General features: G+C 48.3%; 1 protein-coding gene across 3 annotated transcripts in view; it reads right to left on the reverse strand.

Annotated features, from left to right (window-relative positions):
• The window catches only part of LOC126529762 (G-protein coupled receptor-associated protein LMBRD2B), a 342,033-nt gene that overhangs the window by 103,561 nt on the left and 218,708 nt on the right, over nt 1-19,764 (reverse strand). For all 3 annotated transcript variants that reach the window (XM_050177266.2, XM_072284303.1, XM_050177265.3), the window contains exon 10: nt 412-593. In XM_050177266.2, coding sequence (XP_050033223.1) covers nt 412-593 — 182 coding nt within the window. The remainder of the gene's footprint in view (nt 1-411; nt 594-19,764) is intronic.

Raw genomic sequence — 19,764 nt, forward strand, 5'->3', positions numbered from 1 at the left:
TCATATTCATTCAGACGTTTTTGAGGCTTCAAAGAAATGTGCTTCAGGGCCCTTAAGTGAGGCATCACTGCACATATGTAATGGTGCAAGAACCACATCAATAAGAAAGCAGCTGAAAGTTAGTCTCTGCTGTCGTACATTTCTTCTAAACAGCACCACAAAATGACACGACCATGAAATGACACTAAGAACACAAGCGCCATTCGTTCCGTGTTCGTGTTTTTCTGCGACACCATTTCAAAGAAATGAGGCCTTATCAACTTACCCAATTGTCAATTTTGGTGTGGCAGCTACACCAAAGCAGTTGGTAGCTTTTCATCACATTATTAAAAAGTAGACTGCTCACAGTTGGGTGTCCAATTCCAAGCGGCACCTGCAAGAGCTCTGGAATGGTTCTTTACTGGTGCTGACCTCAATGGCGAGGTAGTCATGCCGCCGCTCAGCCGCCCGGTGGAACAGCCCAAACAGGGACACCATGGGTGAGCGAATGAAAAAGGTCATCTCGCTCCACACAACCACCACACTCCACACACCCAGCAGGAGGGACAGCGCCCGCAGGCACACACTGCGCACCCGGCACAGCCAGTACCATTCTGCAATAGGGACCAAGATTCTTCATTGCAACTGGCACCGCCGCCTACAAATCTGCACTTTCAACCACGTAAAAGCGACTGTGATATTCCACTGATGCAAAGTGTTGCTGACAGTTCATTAATGCGATTACAGTAAAACATAGTTCATTTGACTCCCGCTGAGTGGGGGTCGAATTTGATCAGTGAAAAATGGCCGGAACGCTGGAATGCTTCATGTCTAGTTGTCTTTTTAGTCCTTTCATTGCATTTGCCACTGCGCATCACAATGTGTTAGCTGAATGCCTTTAGAACTGCACAGTCGCTATCCGTGGTTCCGTCGATGGCAACCACGGTTTCGTCGACAGCGGCTGTGCCTAGCAGTAGATTAATTTTAAGTTGGAGTATGCATTGGCCAAGTGCGTTTCAGAGCTGAGTGTTAGCATCTGTGATTGTGCCAATCGCAACCGTGGTTTTGTCCACAGCGGTTGCGGCAAGTAGTAGTTTCATTTTTACTGAGTGTGCATTCACTGCGTGCCTTCAGAACTGCTAAGTCAGAATTTGTGACTGCAGTGTCGATAGCGACCACGGTTTCGTCTGCAGCGGTTGCTGCCAACAGTAGTTACATTTTGACTTGGTGCGCATCAGCTGCATGCTTTCACAGTTACGTGGTCACCATCCATCCATGACTGCATCAATAGCGACCCCGGTTTCATTTACAGTGGTTGCGACGAGCAACAGTTTAGTTTTCACTCAGTGCAATGCATAGGCAATACTGCAGTCTACACGCTAGCATGAAGTCAACCGGCCACATTGTGACGGACGGATAATCTGTTGCCGACTAGCTCACTGGTGAAAAAATTACAGGGCTGTGTGTACAGTAGCAAAAAGGATGCCTTGGGTAAAGGTGTGGGTCTTGCAGCAGGGCCACAATGCACAAGAAGCTGCTGTGACTGCTGATCAGTCATGAGACGACCAGAACTGCAGCTTCCAAACTGCTTTTGTGCAAAAGAGATTTGCTGATTTGATTCATTCATTCATTCATTCATTCATTCATTTTATTTCAGCATTATGGTACATTATAGCATGTACAAAATGCTGGGGGCACAGACTAAATGCCAAAAGCTTGACGGGGTCTGTACCCGATAATTGCACTTTGACAGGGGTAACAGGAAATGTTCGTATGCGACAAGCTTACAATGCCAAAACTATACATCCGAAAAATTAAACTAAAAGTGTTGAAATTAACACTAAAAAGGAAATACTCTACTTTGATGCACAACATCAAAATTTACCAAAACTTGGCAAAACTTTCCAGTACAAAATCAAAACTTAACAGCAGCAGCATTACAGAAAACCATGCTGGTTGTTTAAAAGAGTAGGCTATGTATATGCGATCATTTGTTGGCCATAGTATGGGCCCGTGGTGTAAACGAAAAAGTGATTCCGCACGTATCATCAACATGCACTCTTTCAGTCAAATTAGCAAGTTTTTTCAAGTACAGATTGTTTGTTTTAATATCTTGTTAGTAGCATGTCATTAGTAAAGAATCGTACAAGTCGACAACAGGTATTACGTTTAGGTTTTTACAGATGGGCCCTGTGTGTACGTTATACAGAGCATTGACAATCAAATGGACAGCCCTTTTCTGTAATCTAGAAAGCCTCAGAATGTTGCAAATTGTGGTGGTTCCCCAGACAAGGTAGCAATGGCACAGTTTTGAAAGGAAAGGTTTATTATACAACAACAAGTTTTACTTTCTCAGGAAAAAGAAAACATGTGCGCGATAATATACCAACCGTGCGAGAAAGGCTGGAACAAACAGAATCAGACTGCAAATCCCAGGACATGTTTTCATTAAAGAGTACACCAAGACATTTCACAGCAGGAACCACAATTTTTGATGTACCAAAAAAAAGCACTAAATCAAAGTTGACTTTCTTGTTTTAAACTCTAAATAGAACTGCTTTTATTTTTAATGTATTTGTAGTTAGCGAGTTGTTCAAACACCAGGTATGCAATTTCGCGAGTACTTTATTTGCTCTGGTTTGAATTTCCAATAAATCTGATCCTAAAAAAAAAAAAAAAAGAGCTATGGTAGTATAGTAGAGTAGAGGCCCTAGGATGCTTCCCTGTGGTAACCCGCTGTTTGGGGATCGAAAGCTTGATTTATAGTTATTCAGTTGTACCTGCTGCTGGCGATCACTCAAGCAACTTTGCATAACTGTGAAAAATGCTCCACGGAATCCCTAATGCTCTAGCTTTGTGTTGATCGTGTTGATGTATTTGTTTGCTGTTCTCTTGGTACCCTTGATAATTCACAACATTTCGTTAATTCAGGCATTTTCTTTTGGTCCCGTGAAATCTAAATTAACGAGGTTATCTAAATTAACGGCAAGGATTTGATGGTAGGTTTTCACTAAAACTATCTTGCTGAATATTACCGCTGCTGCTAGTTGGCAGCGAAGTTATGAATGTGAGGGAGTGGATAGCAATCAGAAGGGTGCAAGCATTGAGCACACGGTAGTTGCCGCACCAATCCCATAGGCCTCGTTTTAGTACTATGTGGAGAGCTGAGGACCAACTGCTCAACGAAGGACGGATGATACCCAGTCGCAACATGTGGTCGAATTCTCTCCTTGCTATGGCGAGATGGTCAGCAGCGAGGCGTCTAGGTTGGCAGAACACTGGGGGGCTTGTGGTGACAACATGATGCTTGACATTGCGATGTACCGGCATCTAGAGATTAGAAGGTTTCGTGATGGCAGGAAAGTCTGATAGAATTGAAGGGAACGCTGATGACGGTATTTGTGGTACCGTACTAGTGGTTGATGTCATAGGCGCATAGGCGTGAGGATGCCTAGTATACTACATTCTAGTCGTAGTGTCCACAAGGTGAGGAGTGCGGAGGTTAACACTTAGGGCGAAGTAGGTCAGAAAATGTGTGTCCAAGGTGGCCATACATATGTCTGAAACAATGAACCCCCATCGGAAAGTGCGTCGGAGACCCTAGTCGATTGTGAGAGAGCGCTGGCCATATGCGATGATAGAAGAGCTGTTGGCTGCTTGAAGGGGCGCATATTTTTTTGGCACATTGACAGTCTAGTCGCGCGGGAGGAACGACGCTGACCTCTGAACCTGTGTCCACGAGGAAGTATTGCACGGCAATCCTGTCAGGCACGTAAAGCAGATGGCTTGCCGTACGACAAGAGTTGCCAGGCACCATCAGTGACTGTGGCATGTTTCCCTGTAAGAGGAAGGGCACCGATGTGTGCTGGTAACAAATTTGTTGTTATACGAGCAGTATGTGCCGCGATGAGGGCCAGAACTGGAGCTTGACCGAGAAGGGAATCCGGAATGGCAACTGCGATCGTGCTGACGATGGTGGAGCGATGACCGTAGTGAAGTAAGGGTCTCAGAAAGTTTGTCAATCATTTGCTCAAGGCGAGACTGCTGATCTTCAAGGTGCAACAGCGAAATGGTCATTGTTGCCACAGTACCTCTTGCTGAATAATCAACGATGCCGTCGGCTATCTCGCCAAGATTGTCAAGGGACATGTCTTCTGGTGTGATTGCCAAGGCGACCACCAGCTTCTGTGGCAGGCGCTGAAGGAACAGTTCACACAACAGTGGGCTGTTTGCACCCAGTCTACAGCCACTGAGAAGCCGCCTCATAAGACCTAGAGTTTCCAATGGTCGCCGGTCGCCGAGCTCCTCTTCGTTGAGAAGCTGCTGGAGGCACCTGCGCAGAGACCGGGTTTGCGTTGCAGCAACATCGCTTTGAAGTGGTGACAGGGTGGTGTTGTGGGGTGCATCCACATCTTGTAACTCTTCAACCACCTCTGCAGATAGTGCCAAGACAGCGCAGAGGAACCTTGCATGCTGTGAGGTAATGTACCGAAGGTCGATGATGGCCTCCACTTGAGTAAACTAGGCTACAGGATATCGTGGCCAAAAGGACGGCAGGTGAATCTGGACCGTGGCAAGGCCCTCTGCGGTGGTCGTCAGTCTCCTGTTTGTGGCCTCATCCATGACAACATGCTCGCCGTACAATCATGTCCGGGCCACCACATTGTGGGGACCGAGGTTAGGTCTACTACAACAATGTGTAAGTCAGTGAGCGAAAGACCTGATAACCATTCGGACCAATGGCAGGAGCAGAAGCCTTTTTTTAATCTTCCCTTTCTTGTAACCTCGCGGCTCACAGCACGAGACACACGCGCTGAAGTGAGCCATATATAAAAGGCAGCCAAGGAAGATGACGACGGCTACTAGAGACAACAACCAGAATTAATTTCATCACCTTTTTTGCAAAGTTTGCTTTGGTGTATTAGTTGCAAAAGCTTCAAATAATACAACTGCTCTGCCCGTAATATAGTATGCTTTGTAATGAGGGGATCGAGGTGCCTTCCCGCGTGTCATTCCTCAGCTCGTGCACTGTGTTTAACTTGAGCTCAGGGAACTATCGCCACAATGGCAACATAGCAGACACTGATAACATGCCGGAGCTAATTCCCCATGCAAACCATGCTTCTCCCTCCTGATGTCGAGTCACTGGACCTCTCTGATTATCAGTCCCTGACAGTCCTCAACTGCTTTGGAAGCTCCCTGCCAGAATTGCGTTCGGTTTTTGCGGACTGGCCCGCAGACCCTTGGAGCTGTCAGCAGATTTTTGGTCAGACCAGTGCAAGCAGCTAGCAGATGACAGTTGTCTGAAAAAGATGTGCAGGGTGTTTGCCATTACCCAGACAACACAAGACATCCTGCGGATGTTTTGGTGTTGTCGATGGAGGTATGGTGCTGTCAATGGAGACGTCAACAGCACTATGCCCACGATGAATTTTAAGCACATCTACTGCCAGATTCATAACAAACCTAACTTGACATATATCCAAGCAACATCCTCAGCAGGATTTCTCGGGATGTTGCTTCCAGGTGCGTTTATTTAAGGAGCTTCATGTTTGGCCAAATGAATTTGAGTACAGTTAAACCTTGATATAACGAACTTCAATATAATAAAATTCTCAATATAACGAAGTATTTAACTTTTAATCACCTCTTCTCCATAGAAGACCATGTATTTAGAACCTCAATATAACAAATTGTGTTTGTATGCGATTTAAATGTAACGAAATTTCCCTGCTGCCGCAAAGAAATGCCGAGACAAATGGAAACTTTCACGGACACAGACGGTCAAATGATTGAATTACAAGTGGCTGCTTGCAAATCCACCTCTCAAATCGCACGCAGCCAGCATGGCAAGAGCCACCGCTGAAGTAGAGCCACATCATGTTCCGTGTAAAGTCCAAGTGCGATAAGATCCTATTGCGCCCCGTGTGCTTTAGGTGTGAGTGAAAGTGTGCGAGGATGAGATAAGAAAGACGGTGGCTTCACGAATGCCGCCTCACCGTGTGAGCATAGGTAAAGAGGGGGAGGGGAACAAGCTCGCGATAACATGATGAAGCGGCGGCAACGGGGAAGGGGGGCGGAGTGGGAGTAGGGTGGTGCATGCCTCGGCCATGGTTGCACATGGCTGTAAGCGTGGCTGAGCGCATATGCAGCGGCGTACGCTTCGTTAGAGGTAATCTGCCGCATGTGCAAGAGTGGGCATGCCGAGACTGCGTGGCATCGTGTCAGCTGTCTTACCACACTTTTAGTATTGGAGGTTGCATAATCTCGAGTTTCGGTGACTCGTTGGCGAGAGAGAGGCAGACGAAGCATTTGCTTCCCGCTGCCAGCACTTTTCCTGACAGTGTCGTACCAGTGTGGGCGACGCTATCAGCAGCAGAGCCATCATCATCATCATCATCATCATCATCATCATCATCATCATCATCATCATCAGCCTGGTTACGCCCACTGCAGGGCAAAGGCCTCTCCCATACTTCTCCAACAACCACGGTCATGTACTAATTGTGGCCATGTCATCCCTGCAAACTCAAACTTCTTAATCTCATCCTCCCACCTAACTTCCTGCCGCCCCTTGCTACGCTTCCCTTCCCTTGGAATCCAGTCCGTAACCCTTAATGACCATCGGTTATCTTCCCTCCTCATTACATGTCCTGTCCATGCCAATTTCTGCCCATGCCCATGCAGGGCCATAATGTACCCAAAAGCGTGGCTGACTTCGCTTAATTCATATTGCCAAGAAGACAGCGTCGACATATCTGGCGTGAAAACATAATTCATCGTGGACTACCAACTTATTAAAATGAATTGGTTTCTCATTCAAATTACCTTTCTTCAGCTGCCTGATAATTTCTGCGAAGTTCTGCGGCTCCTTTCCATGCAAGGAAAGGTCGAAAGGTCGAATTTCAATAGAACAATATTTCGATATAACAAAGCAAATTGTCGATTTTACCGACTTCATTATAGAGAGATTTACCTGCATAACCAAAACAAAATACAAATGGCACATTGAAAAAAAAAACTAATGCTTATTTTGCTTTAAACACTATTATTATTACTGTAATGTTTACATGTTATAGCCACTTGCATGCTGCGACTGCAGTATTATGATGTTGGCAACTTTGCTTGGTTGTGACGACCATGTCACAAAAGTGAACAAAGAGCGGCCGGAGCAAGCAGCTGCACCTCCTTCAGTTGAGTCAAACTGTGTGTCAGTGCATCGTCGCTTTCGCGATACAACACTGGTGAGGAGAGTGGAATTGGTGCCTAGATAACGGAATGCTATCACTGGGAATTCATCGCAGATTCACCGTCAGAGCCAACTGAAGGAAAAGGACGACGCCGCCCACTGGAAAGTCTGATGGGCACTGGGAGGTTTACACTCAATGACTTGAGTCTTTTTAGGAAGCCCACAGCATAAAAATGCCGACAAGCAAAAGTTCACCTTCCTGAGCTGATACGGTCCCGTGACATTCCAGTTAGCCAAAGCCCTCGTAGCAACAGCACAGTTGAACACCAAGCTCCCAATGAAACTGCCTGCCCTGCAAGAGCATCTTGCCCTGAAACCACCCGAACTGGCAAGACATTACGATTTTCTTCGCTGAAACCAGGCACCGGAGGAGTCGGCTGCCGATTACCTTGCGGCTCTCCGGAAGTCACTGCAGCACTGCAATTTCACAGCCCTCGACACCGCATTGCGGGACCGTGTTGTGTTTGTCCTATACAACGAAAAGGTCAAGAGGTGACTGTTAGCTAAGAAGGAGGTGACCCTCGCCAGCGCCATGGATGAGCCAGTCCCGGCAGAAGTTGTGGATCAGGAGGTTGACCTTCTGCCCCGCTCTAGCACTGCCGCAACACGAATGGAACCAGTGCACCAAGGAACGACGGGGGACAGTGGCGAAGAGCAGGACGACACAGAGGACATTCTACATTTACAAGCTATTGCCCATATGCGAAAGGACCATGACAGACTGCAGGGTAGATTCTGCACTAGTTGTGGCGAGTTGCATCAGTGCCGTCTGTGTCATCTCAGGGACGTACACTGCCGAAATTGCGGAAGAAGGGGGCACATTGCCAGGGTATGTCGTTCTCGAGGGCGGTCACACCTACCAGCATAAACGGATGTAAGAATCAATTCAAGGGTGCCTATTGCGAAAATATCTCGTACTGCAACGACAGTGCTCCAAGCTCCATTCAGGTGCTGCCGGAACCCACCAAGAAGAAGGGTATATCAGCATCAGCATCGAAGGCACAGCGTACCAAATGGAAGCGGACTTGGGGCCTGCGTTCTCACTCATTTTCGATGCCACAGCTAGGAAGATTTTTCCAAACGTACTACTTCCAAAGCTAAAACTGCTCGATATTGTAATGAGAGATTACCAACACAACCGCATTGCCGTGTATGGAATTAGTATCATCAGAGTGACATTCTACCATTACAACAGGCTACTGAAACTAGTAATCGTCAAAGGCGAGCGCCCGAGCCTGCTCGGTCTGGATTGGTTCCTGGCATTAGGCATCTGTATCACCGAACATGTTAGCCAGCAACCAGCTCCGTGTGAGGACATACTCAGTGATTTCGTTTCCGCATTTGACGGCGCGGTGGGTTGTTGCTGTGGGCCATCAGTGCAGTTCGCTCTCCACCCGAATGTTGCACCAGTCCGCCTGAAGGCTCGGAGAGTACCATTTGCACTCCGCCCCAAAATCGATGCTGAAATGAATAAGCTGATACTACAGGGGATTATTGAGCCCGTCGACCACGGCCAATGGGAAACACCTATTGCAACCCCTTTGAAGGCAAATGGAGGTATCCGCATTTGTGCTGACTACAAGTTCACTATTAGTTACAAAGCCCTGCAGCTCTGTGTGTATCCTGTGCAGGTGATCAGCCATCTGCTTGCTGTGGGAAGGCATTAACAAAACTAGACATGGCCCAGGCGTGCCAGCAGCTGCCAGTGACCGGGGAAGCTGCAGACGCATAAACTATAGTAATGCACCAGGAGCCATTCTGCATCCTAAGACTTCAGTTTGAGGTCAGTGCCATGCCCGGCATTTTTTAAAAATCTGATGGAAACCCTCTGCCCGGCATACCAGGCATCGTTCCATATTTTGATGACATCATCACCGCTGGTGCCTCACATGAAGAGCTTTCTCGCCGCCTCCACGATGTTCTCAGTCGATTTCAAGAAGTTAGGTTGAGAGTCAACAAGGACAACTGTAATTTTGGTGTGGATAGAGTGGAATTTCCGGGATTCCTTATCAATTCTGAAGGGGTCCATCCGACGTCTAGAAAGGCATAGGCAATCATAAACACACCTTGCCCCAAGGAAAAAGCTGAACTGCAGGCTTTTCTGAGGCTTGTAAACTTCTACTACGCCTTCCTACCTCACAAAACAACCATTGCCGAGCCTGCTGGACAAGCATGCAACCTGGGTCTGGGATCAAGAGCAACAGAGTGCCTTTGTCGGTGTGAAACAGCTCTTGGCATCAAACCAAGTCCTTAAACACTTTGATGAAAGGAAACCAATGATCCTTGCGTGCAATGGATCTTCGTACGGTATTGTAGCCATGCTCAGCCACCCATTGCCTGACGGCACCAAAGCTCTGATTGCGTTATATTCGTGAACTTTGTTTTCTGCCGAAAGAAACTACGCACAAATCGACATGGAGGCTTTCACTATTGTAGCATGTGTGAAAAAGTTCTACGATTACGTGTGCGGCCGCCCATTTCAGATTCACATGGTTCATAACCCACTGCTCATGTTGTTTGTTCCTGACCACCATATGCCACAAATGTGGTCGCCACATATGCTGCGTTGGTTCATTTTCTTAAATGGCTACCAGTAGCAGGCTGCCTCTGCCGCAACCGTACCAGGATGACCCCGAGACGGCAGAGGTCGTGATGTTGTTGAATATGACTTCGGAGGCCCCACTCCATGCTGTGGACATAGCCACCTGTGCTGCGAAAGATCGCATTCTTTCCCGTATGCTGAACTGGATATGGAAGGGCTGGCCAAGGGAGTGCGTGAGCCCCGAATTCGCACCATTCATTTCACGGCAACATGAACTGTCCATTCAGAAGGGTCACGGCAACATGAACTGTCCATTCAGAAGGGTTGCTTGCTGTGGGGTGATAGGGTGGTGGTGCCCGAAAAGTTACGTTTCCAATACTTGAAACCCTGCACGCAGGACACCCATGCATCATCAGGATGAAGGCACTCACTCGAAGCTATGTGTATTCCAGAATATGGCCCAGAATAGATGCTGCTATTGAAGAATGGGTTTGCCGGTGCCAGGCATGTCAGGAGGTGCGACCAGAGATGCCACAGGGACCAGTCCACCATTGGGAGACCACCTGGACGCCATGGCCCTGGCTGCATGTTGATTTTGCCAGGCCATTTCATGGGCAGACCTTCCTAGTAGCAGTTGACTCATATTCAAAATGGTTCGAGGTCATTCAGGTGTCATCGATGACGTCACTCACCATGATTGGCATCTTGCAGAGGCTATTTGCGACACATGGATTGCTGGACGTAATCGTCTCAGGTAACAGAGCACTGTTAACGTTCCTCGAATTCAAGAGTTTTCTGAGTGCAAATCTGATCCGTCAGGTTACATTGGCGCCCTTCCATCCCACCACGAATGGACAGGCTGAAAGAATGGTGCAAACGACCAAAGCAACCCTGTCTTGAATCACCATGGGAAGTGGGAAAAGGGACTGGCTGATTTCGTGCTACAGCAGCACATGACCCAGCACACGGTCACAGGTCATCCGCTGGCAGAACGTTTAATGGGCCGTCGGTTGGGAACTATGCTGGGCCGGCTGCATCTGGACAGGGCTCCGGACTGGTCACCCTAGCTGGCAGCACCTGTGCCCACCCTGCGGATGTTTCAGCCAGAAGATCTTGTCTTTACATGCAACTACTATCAGGGTCCGCCATGGATTGCAGCAGTTATCTTGAGAGCCACGGGGCTGGTCATATGAGGTCGTGTTATCGGATGGCCGAGTGCTTCGCTGCCATATGAACCAGCTCTGGCATTGGATTGGCGTGGCTACCACGACAGCGGAACTGACGATCACAGAATGGAAACTAGAGAACGAGCCTGCCGAGTTCCCTGTAACCAATGGGCCCAGCAGTGGAACTCCCAAAAACAGTTACGTTGTAAGGCAGCAACCTGCAGAAGTTCAACTTCAAGACGGTGCATCTGCACATCAGCCACTGTTGACCGAAAACATTGGGCAACCGGTCACGAAATCGCGAGAGCCATCGTGCACGATCGATCAGTCGTGCTTGCGTCGTTCACCACGAGTTCGTAATGTTCTGCGGAATTTGAGAGACTATGTTTTAGCATTAGCAGATTGTTAATAATGTTCTGTATAAGGGGGAAGGGGTGTTATGTTTGCATGCTACAGCTGCTTGCATGCCATGACTGTAGTTTTATGATGTTGGCAACTTTGCTTGTTTCTAACTATGACGTCACGAAGGTGAATAAAGAGCGGCTGCAGCAAGTGCCAGCACCTTCTTCAGTTGAGTCGAACTGCGTGTCAGTGTGCAGTCGATTACATGTGCAATTATTATTATTATGATTATTATGATTATTATTATTATTATTGCTCATTGTGTCCAAAGCGCACTTTCCACCAATGGTTCTCTGTAAGCAGCAAAAGCAGATCTCGAAGGCTATGCTGTAGTAAGTGCATAGGTGGTGCTGCACCTGAGGTAGCTCGTTTGATATCGAACTGCTTTTTTAATGGTGTCAAGAAACAAAGATGCGAAATTTCAGAGATTTCAGAGCACATGAAAGCACACAAATATTAAAATGGAGCCCTACAATATGGTGTCTCACATACAAGTTGCGTCATGCATATTATATTAACCAATTTGTAAATAATGAAAGAGCGTAGGTTAGGGCGTGTTGGTATTCCATAACTGAGGTTTTTTAGCGCACGAAAAGGGACGAAAGACAGTGGCAAGACACGGACTCAGCGCTAACTTCCAACAATTGTTTTATTCCACGAGGCGGTACACATATATATAGGTAACATACACCACCGTACGCATGCGCATATGTACTGATTTCTAATCAAATGAGACAGCAACGAGACATGTGTAATGGAAAGTGAAGATGATATTAAAGATGAAAGAACGACCATGCATAGCCAAAAAGTTTTTTTGTGATTGCAAGATTAAAATGTCCTCTCCATCAGGCCACTCCCTGTGTCACATTTAAAAAATCGAATTCTTTTTTTGAAAGATCGATTGAAGGCGCGCTAACACAAGCGCTCCCCAATCTAGCGATCTTCGCCACTTCAATAATCTCACGTGTTGTTTGTGCGGGGCTTCTTCCTATCACCGTGCACTGCTTATAAATGGGACTGCACCCATGCTTTCTGCAGTGAAAAGCCAGATGCCCCAATCCTCCAGTTCGCACATTATTTGCGTGTTCACGCAACCTGTCATTTACGTACCTTCCCGTTTGGCCAATGTATTTTTTGCCGCACGACAGGGGCAGTTTATACACGATATTGTTCTCACAATGAACGTAGCATTCCTTGTGATTTGTCCGGCAACTGGGCTTCTCAGAACCACAGTAGCTGGCCTTGCACAAGTTGGACAGCTTGATTGGCGCTGAAAAGATTACGCTTACATTTGCGTTATTGTCAATCTTCTTCAGTCTGTGCGAGATATCGTGGATGTACGGTGTGATTGCGCGTTTCTGCTTCACTCGCGCATTTTCTGGTGAAGTAAACTGCTCATCCTGTTGCCCGCGTTTTGCGGTCTTAAGGAGACCTTCGGCCACAGCTGTGATGATATGCTGCGGGAAACCGGCCTGTTTCAGGCGATCCACTTGCGCGAGAAAACTGCACAAACACTTGTGAGGACATGAGGGGCGAAGTGCATTTATTAGGGTTGACTTTACGATACCCCTCTTAACCAACTTAGAGTGGCCCGATGAAAATGGCAGTAGCGGTTTGTTCGCCCTTGGTTCATGTGCCCATCACACTTGGTGTCTCTCAAAAAACATTCTTATATGGAGAAATCGCAAAGTACCATCCTGTGGCATTTCATGCATAGCAGTGAGCGGTTGTAAACACTTGTTGAAAAGATCTAGCACTTGCGTGACATCAAGACAAACCTCCCCGCTAGGACTTGGATCGAGAAGCAAAAGGTTGTCGTCAACGTACCTATACACCTTTTTTACATTTGAGTTTTCTAATTGGGCATCCAGTATCCTGTTTACACAAGCAAGATAAAGGTCCCTTAAAATTGGCGCAATACAGGAACCAATGCAAATTCCTTGTTTTTGAAGATAAACACTTCCATCCCACTTGGAGAACGCTGAGCGCAGGTACATGGACAATAGTTCAAGAAAACCCTGTGTAGATATGCAGATGGTGTTTACAAACTTCAGTTCATCGTAAGCATCAATAGCCTCTTGAACACATACTAATAAGTCATCATGTGGTAGTGAATAATATAGATCTTTTACATCTATAGAGAAAGCTTTCAAATTACTGCCTACATGCGTCTTCAGGTAACCTATTACTTCTTCTGAGTTCTTGGTCGGAAAAGGATCATTCACTGCAAGCAACTTCGACTTGCATTGAAGAAAAAGGCCTGCACACTTTTGCCAAGTTCCACCTTCCGACACTATAATATGCAGGGGCCATTCTGGTTTATGGGTATTGATCGAAAAAAACATTTCAAGGCTGCCAGATTTTTTTACTTTCGATTTCGTGGAACAGTTTACTCAGGTTTAATTTCTGGCAAAGCTTTTTAGCTTCTAATTTCACTTTCGCAACTGAGACATCTTTCCTGCTATGAAAAACGGAATCCAAAGTTTCATCTGCCTTCTGTTTCAACGAGTTATGTTATATGACCACAAAACCACCTTCTTTATCTGCAGGAAGCAGTGCCAAGCTATTTTCGCGAAGGAAATGTTTCACACGTTTTAAGGGCACGAATGGCCTGGATGGTTTATCTCGCGACACAACATCCACACCTGCTGAGATACACATTCCTACTTCATTTCCCTCAGCGCATTTTGAAACGTCTCTAACCAAGGTTGTTGTCCATTGTCCATGTACCTGCGCTCGACATTCTCCAAGTGGGATGGAAGTGTTTATCTTCAAAAACAAGGAATTTGCACTGGTTCCTGTATTGCGCCTACTTTAAGTGACCATTATCTTGCTTGTGTAAACAGGATACTGGATGCCCAATTAGAAAACTCAAATGTAAAAAAAAAGGTGTATAGGTACGTTGACGACAACCTTTTGCTTCTCGATCCAAGTCCTAGCGGGGAGGTTTGTCTTGATGTCACGCAAGTGCTAGATCTTTTCAACAAGTGTTTACAACCGCTCACTGCTATGCATGAAATGCCACAGGATGGTACTTTGCGATTTCTCCATATAAGAATGTTTTTTGAGGGACACCAAGTGTGCTGGGCACATGAACCAAGGGCGAACAAACCGCTACTGCCATTTTCATCGGGCCACTCTAAGTTGGTTAAGAGGGGAATCGCAAAGTCAACCCTAATGAATGCGCTTCGCCGCTCATGTCCTCACAAGTGTTTGTCCAGTTTACTGGCGCAAGTGGATTGCTTGAAACAGGCCGGTTTCCCGCAGCATATCATCACAGCTGTGGCCGAAAGTCTCCTTAAGACTGCAAAACGCGGGCGACAGGATGAGCAGTTTACTTCACCGGAAAATGCGTGAGTGAAGCAGAAACGCGCAATCATACCGTACATCCACGATATCTCGCACAGACCGAAGAAGATTGACAATAACGCAAATGTAAGCGTCATCTTTTCAGCGCCAATCAAGCTGTCCAACTTGTGCAAGGCCAGCTACTGTGGTTCTGAGAAGCTCAGTTGCCGGACAAATCACAAGGAATGCTACGTTCATTGTGAGAACAATATCGTGTATGAACTGCCCCTGTCGTGCGGCAAAAAATACATCGGCTAAATGGGAAGGTGCATAAATGACAGGTTGCGTGAACACGCAAATAATATGCGAACTGGAGGATTGGGGCATCTGGCTTTTCACTGCAGAAAGCATGGGTGCAGTCTCATTTATAAACAGTGCACGGTAATAGGAAGAAGCCCTGCGCGAACACGTGAGATTATTGAAGCGGCGAAGATCGCTAGCTTGGGGAGCGCTTGTGTTAGCGCGCCTTCAATCGATCCTTCAAAAAAAGAATTCGATTTTTTAAATATGACACAGAGAGTGGCCTGATGAAGAGGACATTTTAATCTTGCAATCACAAAAAAACTTTTTGGCTATGCATGGTCGTTCTTTCATCTTTGATATCATCTTCACTTTCCATTACACATCTCGTTGCTGTCTCATTTGATTAGAAATCAGTACATATGCGCATGCGTACGGTGGTGTATGTTACCTATATATATGTGTACCGCCTCGTGGAATAAAACAATTGTTGGAAGTTAGCGCTGAGTCCGTGTCTTGCCACTGTCTTTCGTCCCTTTTCGTGCGCTAAAAAACCTCAGTAAATAATTAATTGCCTTCTATTTACAGTGTCAAACACCAGTTCCTTGGAAAACGTTCTTATGTCACCCTAAAATGGTCCTCCAATTATGTACCTGGTATATATATTCTCAGTATCTGATTGCGGCAAATGGACTTGATCAGCAGCCTTTTAGGATTACTGCCGGACATCCTTAGCATGTATGAATGTCCTGATGCTGACATCCCAGAGACTTCCTGAGGATGCCTTTGCCTTGTCTTGGATATATATAAACATATTGTGAAAGATTCAGTGTGCTTCTGTATACATTGAGCATTTCAGACTGCACAATATTGTGCAATCAGCTATCCCGTCTATAACATTGTTGCTTTGATAGCTATCATGCAAGCGTTTCATAAGCCGAGAAAATACTGTAGCTTCAGTCTTCGCGTTTCTTTCAGTGACAAGCACAGCAATCAAGTGCACAACCTTGGTTTTCTTGATACGTTTCAGTAGATACTGTCATGTGAATACGCTTGCTACCTTCCATTTGCCCCGACTGTCATTCAGTGTGTCATCTACAGCATTGGAGCCACCCCGCTTAGATGCTGGCACGAATACCCTCGCTGTCCTCCCTTCATACCGAGCGTTGTTCACTGTGCCATGTGCAGCGACAAAGCCACCCCACTTATATGGCAGCATGAATATGCTTGTTAGCTTCCCTTACCCCGAGCGTCGTTCAGTGTGCCATGTGCAGCGTCGGAGCCACCTCGCTTAGATGCCGGCTCGAATACCCTTGCTGGCCTTCCTTTTCCCAAGCTGTGTTCAGTGTGCCATGTGCAGCGTCAAAGCCACCCCACTTATATGGCAGCATGAATACGTTTGCTGGCTTTCCTTTGCCCGAGCGTCGTTCAGTGTGCCATGTGCAGCGTCGGAGCCACCTCGCTTAGATGCCGGCTCGAATACCCTTGCTGGCCTTCCTTTTCCCAAGCTGTGTTCAGTGTGCCATGTGCAGCGTCAAAGCCACCCCACTTATATGGCAGCATGAATACGTTTGCTAGCTTTCCTTTGCCCGAGCGTCGTTCAGTGTGCCATGTGCAGCGTCGGAGCCACCTCGCTTAGATGCCGGCTCGAATACCCTTGCTGGCCTTCCTTTTCCCAAGCTGTGTTCAGTGTGCCATGTGCAGCGTCAAAGCCACCCCACTTATATGGCAGCATGAATACGTTTGCTGGCTTTCCTTTGCCCGAGCGTCGTTCAGTGTGCCATGTGCAGCGTCGGAGCCACCTCGCTTAGATGCCGGCACGATTACCCTTGCTGGCCTCCCTCTGTCCCGAGCGTCATTCAGTGTGCCATGTGCAGCGTCGGAGCCACCTCGCTTAGATGCCGGCATGATTACCCTTGCTGGCCTCCCTCTGTCCCGAGCGTCGTTCACTGTGCCATGTGCAGCTTCAAAGCCACCCCACTTATATGCCAGCATGAATACGCTTGCTGGCTTCCCTTGGCCCCGAGCATTGTTCAGTGCACCATGTGCAACGTTGGAGACACCCTGCTTAAATGCCGGCACGAGTACCATCGCTGGCCTCCCTTATTGCCAAGCTGTGTTCAGTGCACCACGTGCAGTGCCAGAGCCACCCCGCTTAGATGCCCGCACGAATACCCTCGCTGGCCTCCCTCTGTCCCTAGCGTCGTTCACTGTGCCATGTGCAGCGCCAAAGCCACCCCACTTATATGGCAGCATGAATACGCTTGCTGGCTTCCTTTTGCCCCGAGCTTTGTTCAGTGCGCCATGTGCAACATCGGAGCCACCCTGCTTAAATGCTGGCATGAATACCCTCGCTGGCCTCCCTTTTTCCCAAGCTGTGTTCAGTGCACCACGTGCAGCGTCGGAGCCACCTCGCTTAGATGCCGGCACGATTACCCTTGCTGGCCTCCCTCTGTCCCGAGCGTCGTTCACTGTGCCATGGGCACTTATATGGCAGCATGAATACGCTTGCTGCTTCCCTTTGCCCCGAGCATCGTTCAGTTTGCCATGTGCAGCGTCCGAGCCACCTCGCTTAGATTCCGGCACGATTACCCTTGCTGGCCTCCTTCTGTCCCCAGCGTCGTTCACTGTGCCATGTGCAGCGTCAAAGCCACCCCACATTTATGGCAGCATGAATATGCTTGCTGGCTTCCCTTTGTCCCAAGCATTGTTCAGTGTGCCATTTGCAACGTAGGAGCCACCCTACTTAAATGCCGGCACGATTACCCTTGCTGGCCTCCTCCTGTCCCCAGCGTCGTTCACTGCGCCATGTGCAGCGTCAAAGCCAGCCCACATTTATGGCAGCATGAATACGCTTGCTGGCTTCCCTTTGCCCTGAGCATTGTTCAGTGTGCCATTTGCAACGTCGGAGCCACCCTGCTTAAATGCCGGCACGATTACCTTTGCTGGCCTCCTCCTGTCCCCAGCGTCGTTCACTGCGCCATGTGCAGCGTCAAAGCCACCCCACTTATATGGCAGCATGAATACGCTTGCTGGCTTCCCTTTGCCCCGAGCATCGTTCAGTGTGCCATGTGCAGCGTTGGAGCCACCTCGCTTAGATGCCGGCATGAATACCCTTGCTGGCCACCCTTTTTCCCAAGCTTTGTTTAGTGTGCCATGTGCAGCGTCGAAGCCACCCCACTTATATGGCAGCAAGAATTCGCTTGCTGGCTTCCCTTTGCCCCAAGCGTCTTTCAGTGTAACATGTGCAGTGCCGGAGCCACCCCACTTAGAAGCTGGCACAAATACGCTCGCTGGCCTCCCTTTGTCGCGAACGCCATTCACTGTGCCATGTGCAGCGTCAAAGCCACCCTACTTATATGGCAGCATGAAAACGCTTGCTGGCCTCCCTTTGCCGCGAGCATCGTTCAGTGTGCCATGTGCAGCGTCGAAGCCACCTCGCTTAGATGCCGGCACGAATACCCTTGCTGGCCTCCCTTTTTCCTTAGCGTCGTTCAGTGCACCATGTGCAGCGTCGGAGCCACCCCACTGAGATGCTGGCACGAATATGCTCACTGGCCTCCCTTTGTCCCGAGCGTCATTCACTGTGCCATGTGCAGCGTCAAAGCCACCCTACTTATATGGCAGCATGATTACTCTTGCTCGCCTCCCTCTGTCCCGAGCGTCATTCACTGTGCCATGTGCAGCATCAAAGCCACCCCACTTATATGGCAGCATGAATACGCTTGCTGGCTTCCCTTTGCCCCGAGCATTGTTCAGTGCGCCATGTGCAACGTCGGAGCCACCTGCTTAAATGTCGGCACGAATACCCTCGCTGGCCTCCCTTTGTCCCAAGTGTTCAGTGCACCATGTGCAGCGTCGGAGCCACCCCGCTTAGATGCCGGCACGAATACACTTGCTAGCCTCCCTTTGTCCCAACAAAGGTTCAGTGTGCCATCTGCAGCGTCAGAGCCACCTTGTTTAGATGCAGGCATGACTACGCTTACTGGCCTCCCTTTGCCCCGAGTGTCGTTCACTGCCATATGCAGCATCCAAGCCATCCCGTTTAGATGCCGGCACAAATACCCTCGCTGGCCTCTCTCTTTCCTGAGCGTCGTTCACTGTGCCATGTGCAGCGTCGGAGCCACTTTACTCTGCCGGTTCATTTGGGGGCGTTTCTCTGCCCCAAGCACAGGCAAGTGTCGGAATGGAGCCACCCTGCTAAGGTGGCGGCACAAACTCACTCAGTGGCCTCTCTACGTGCAGAGTGCAGTTCAGTGCCCAAGGTGTTGCAACACACCCACCCTGCTTAGATGCTGGCATGCATACGCTTAAAGGCCTACTGTTTTCCCAAGTGGTTTTCTTGGACGAATGTGCCGTGGTGCAGCCTTCCTTCTCTACTATAGGCACAAGCTCGCTCACTGGCTTGTCTCTGTCCCGATTGCAGTTCGCCAATCGGTGAACGACAGCTGAGCATCCCTGCCTTGCTGTTGGTGCAAAACCACTCACAGGTCTCTGCTTGTCCCAAGCACCGCTGGCAGACAATGTCAAATGCGAGCCAACCCGTTTAGCCAACAATGGTGCTGCACTTTCCGACCACGATGTGCCTCATATGCAGCTGAGTGACATTTGCAATGCGTGAGCCATTTCGCTTTGCCACTGCTCCGTTCGTTGGTCATGTGAGTTCTTGTGCACCTGTTGTAGAGGCAACTGAACTCCCCTCCAAGCTGTTTACTGGCCCTTTAGTGTCAGGAGTACATTTGAAGATGAAAGGTGAAACAACCGAGTATGGTCTGGAGCAATCGCCACTGCATACCGTGGTAGCACCGCTTCTGCAGCAGCACAGCTTCTCCAAGTCC

The sequence above is a fragment of the Dermacentor andersoni genome, chromosome 9 (assembly GCF_023375885.2).
Source record: "Dermacentor andersoni chromosome 9, qqDerAnde1_hic_scaffold, whole genome shotgun sequence".
Taxonomy (NCBI): domain Eukaryota; kingdom Metazoa; phylum Arthropoda; class Arachnida; order Ixodida; family Ixodidae; genus Dermacentor; species Dermacentor andersoni.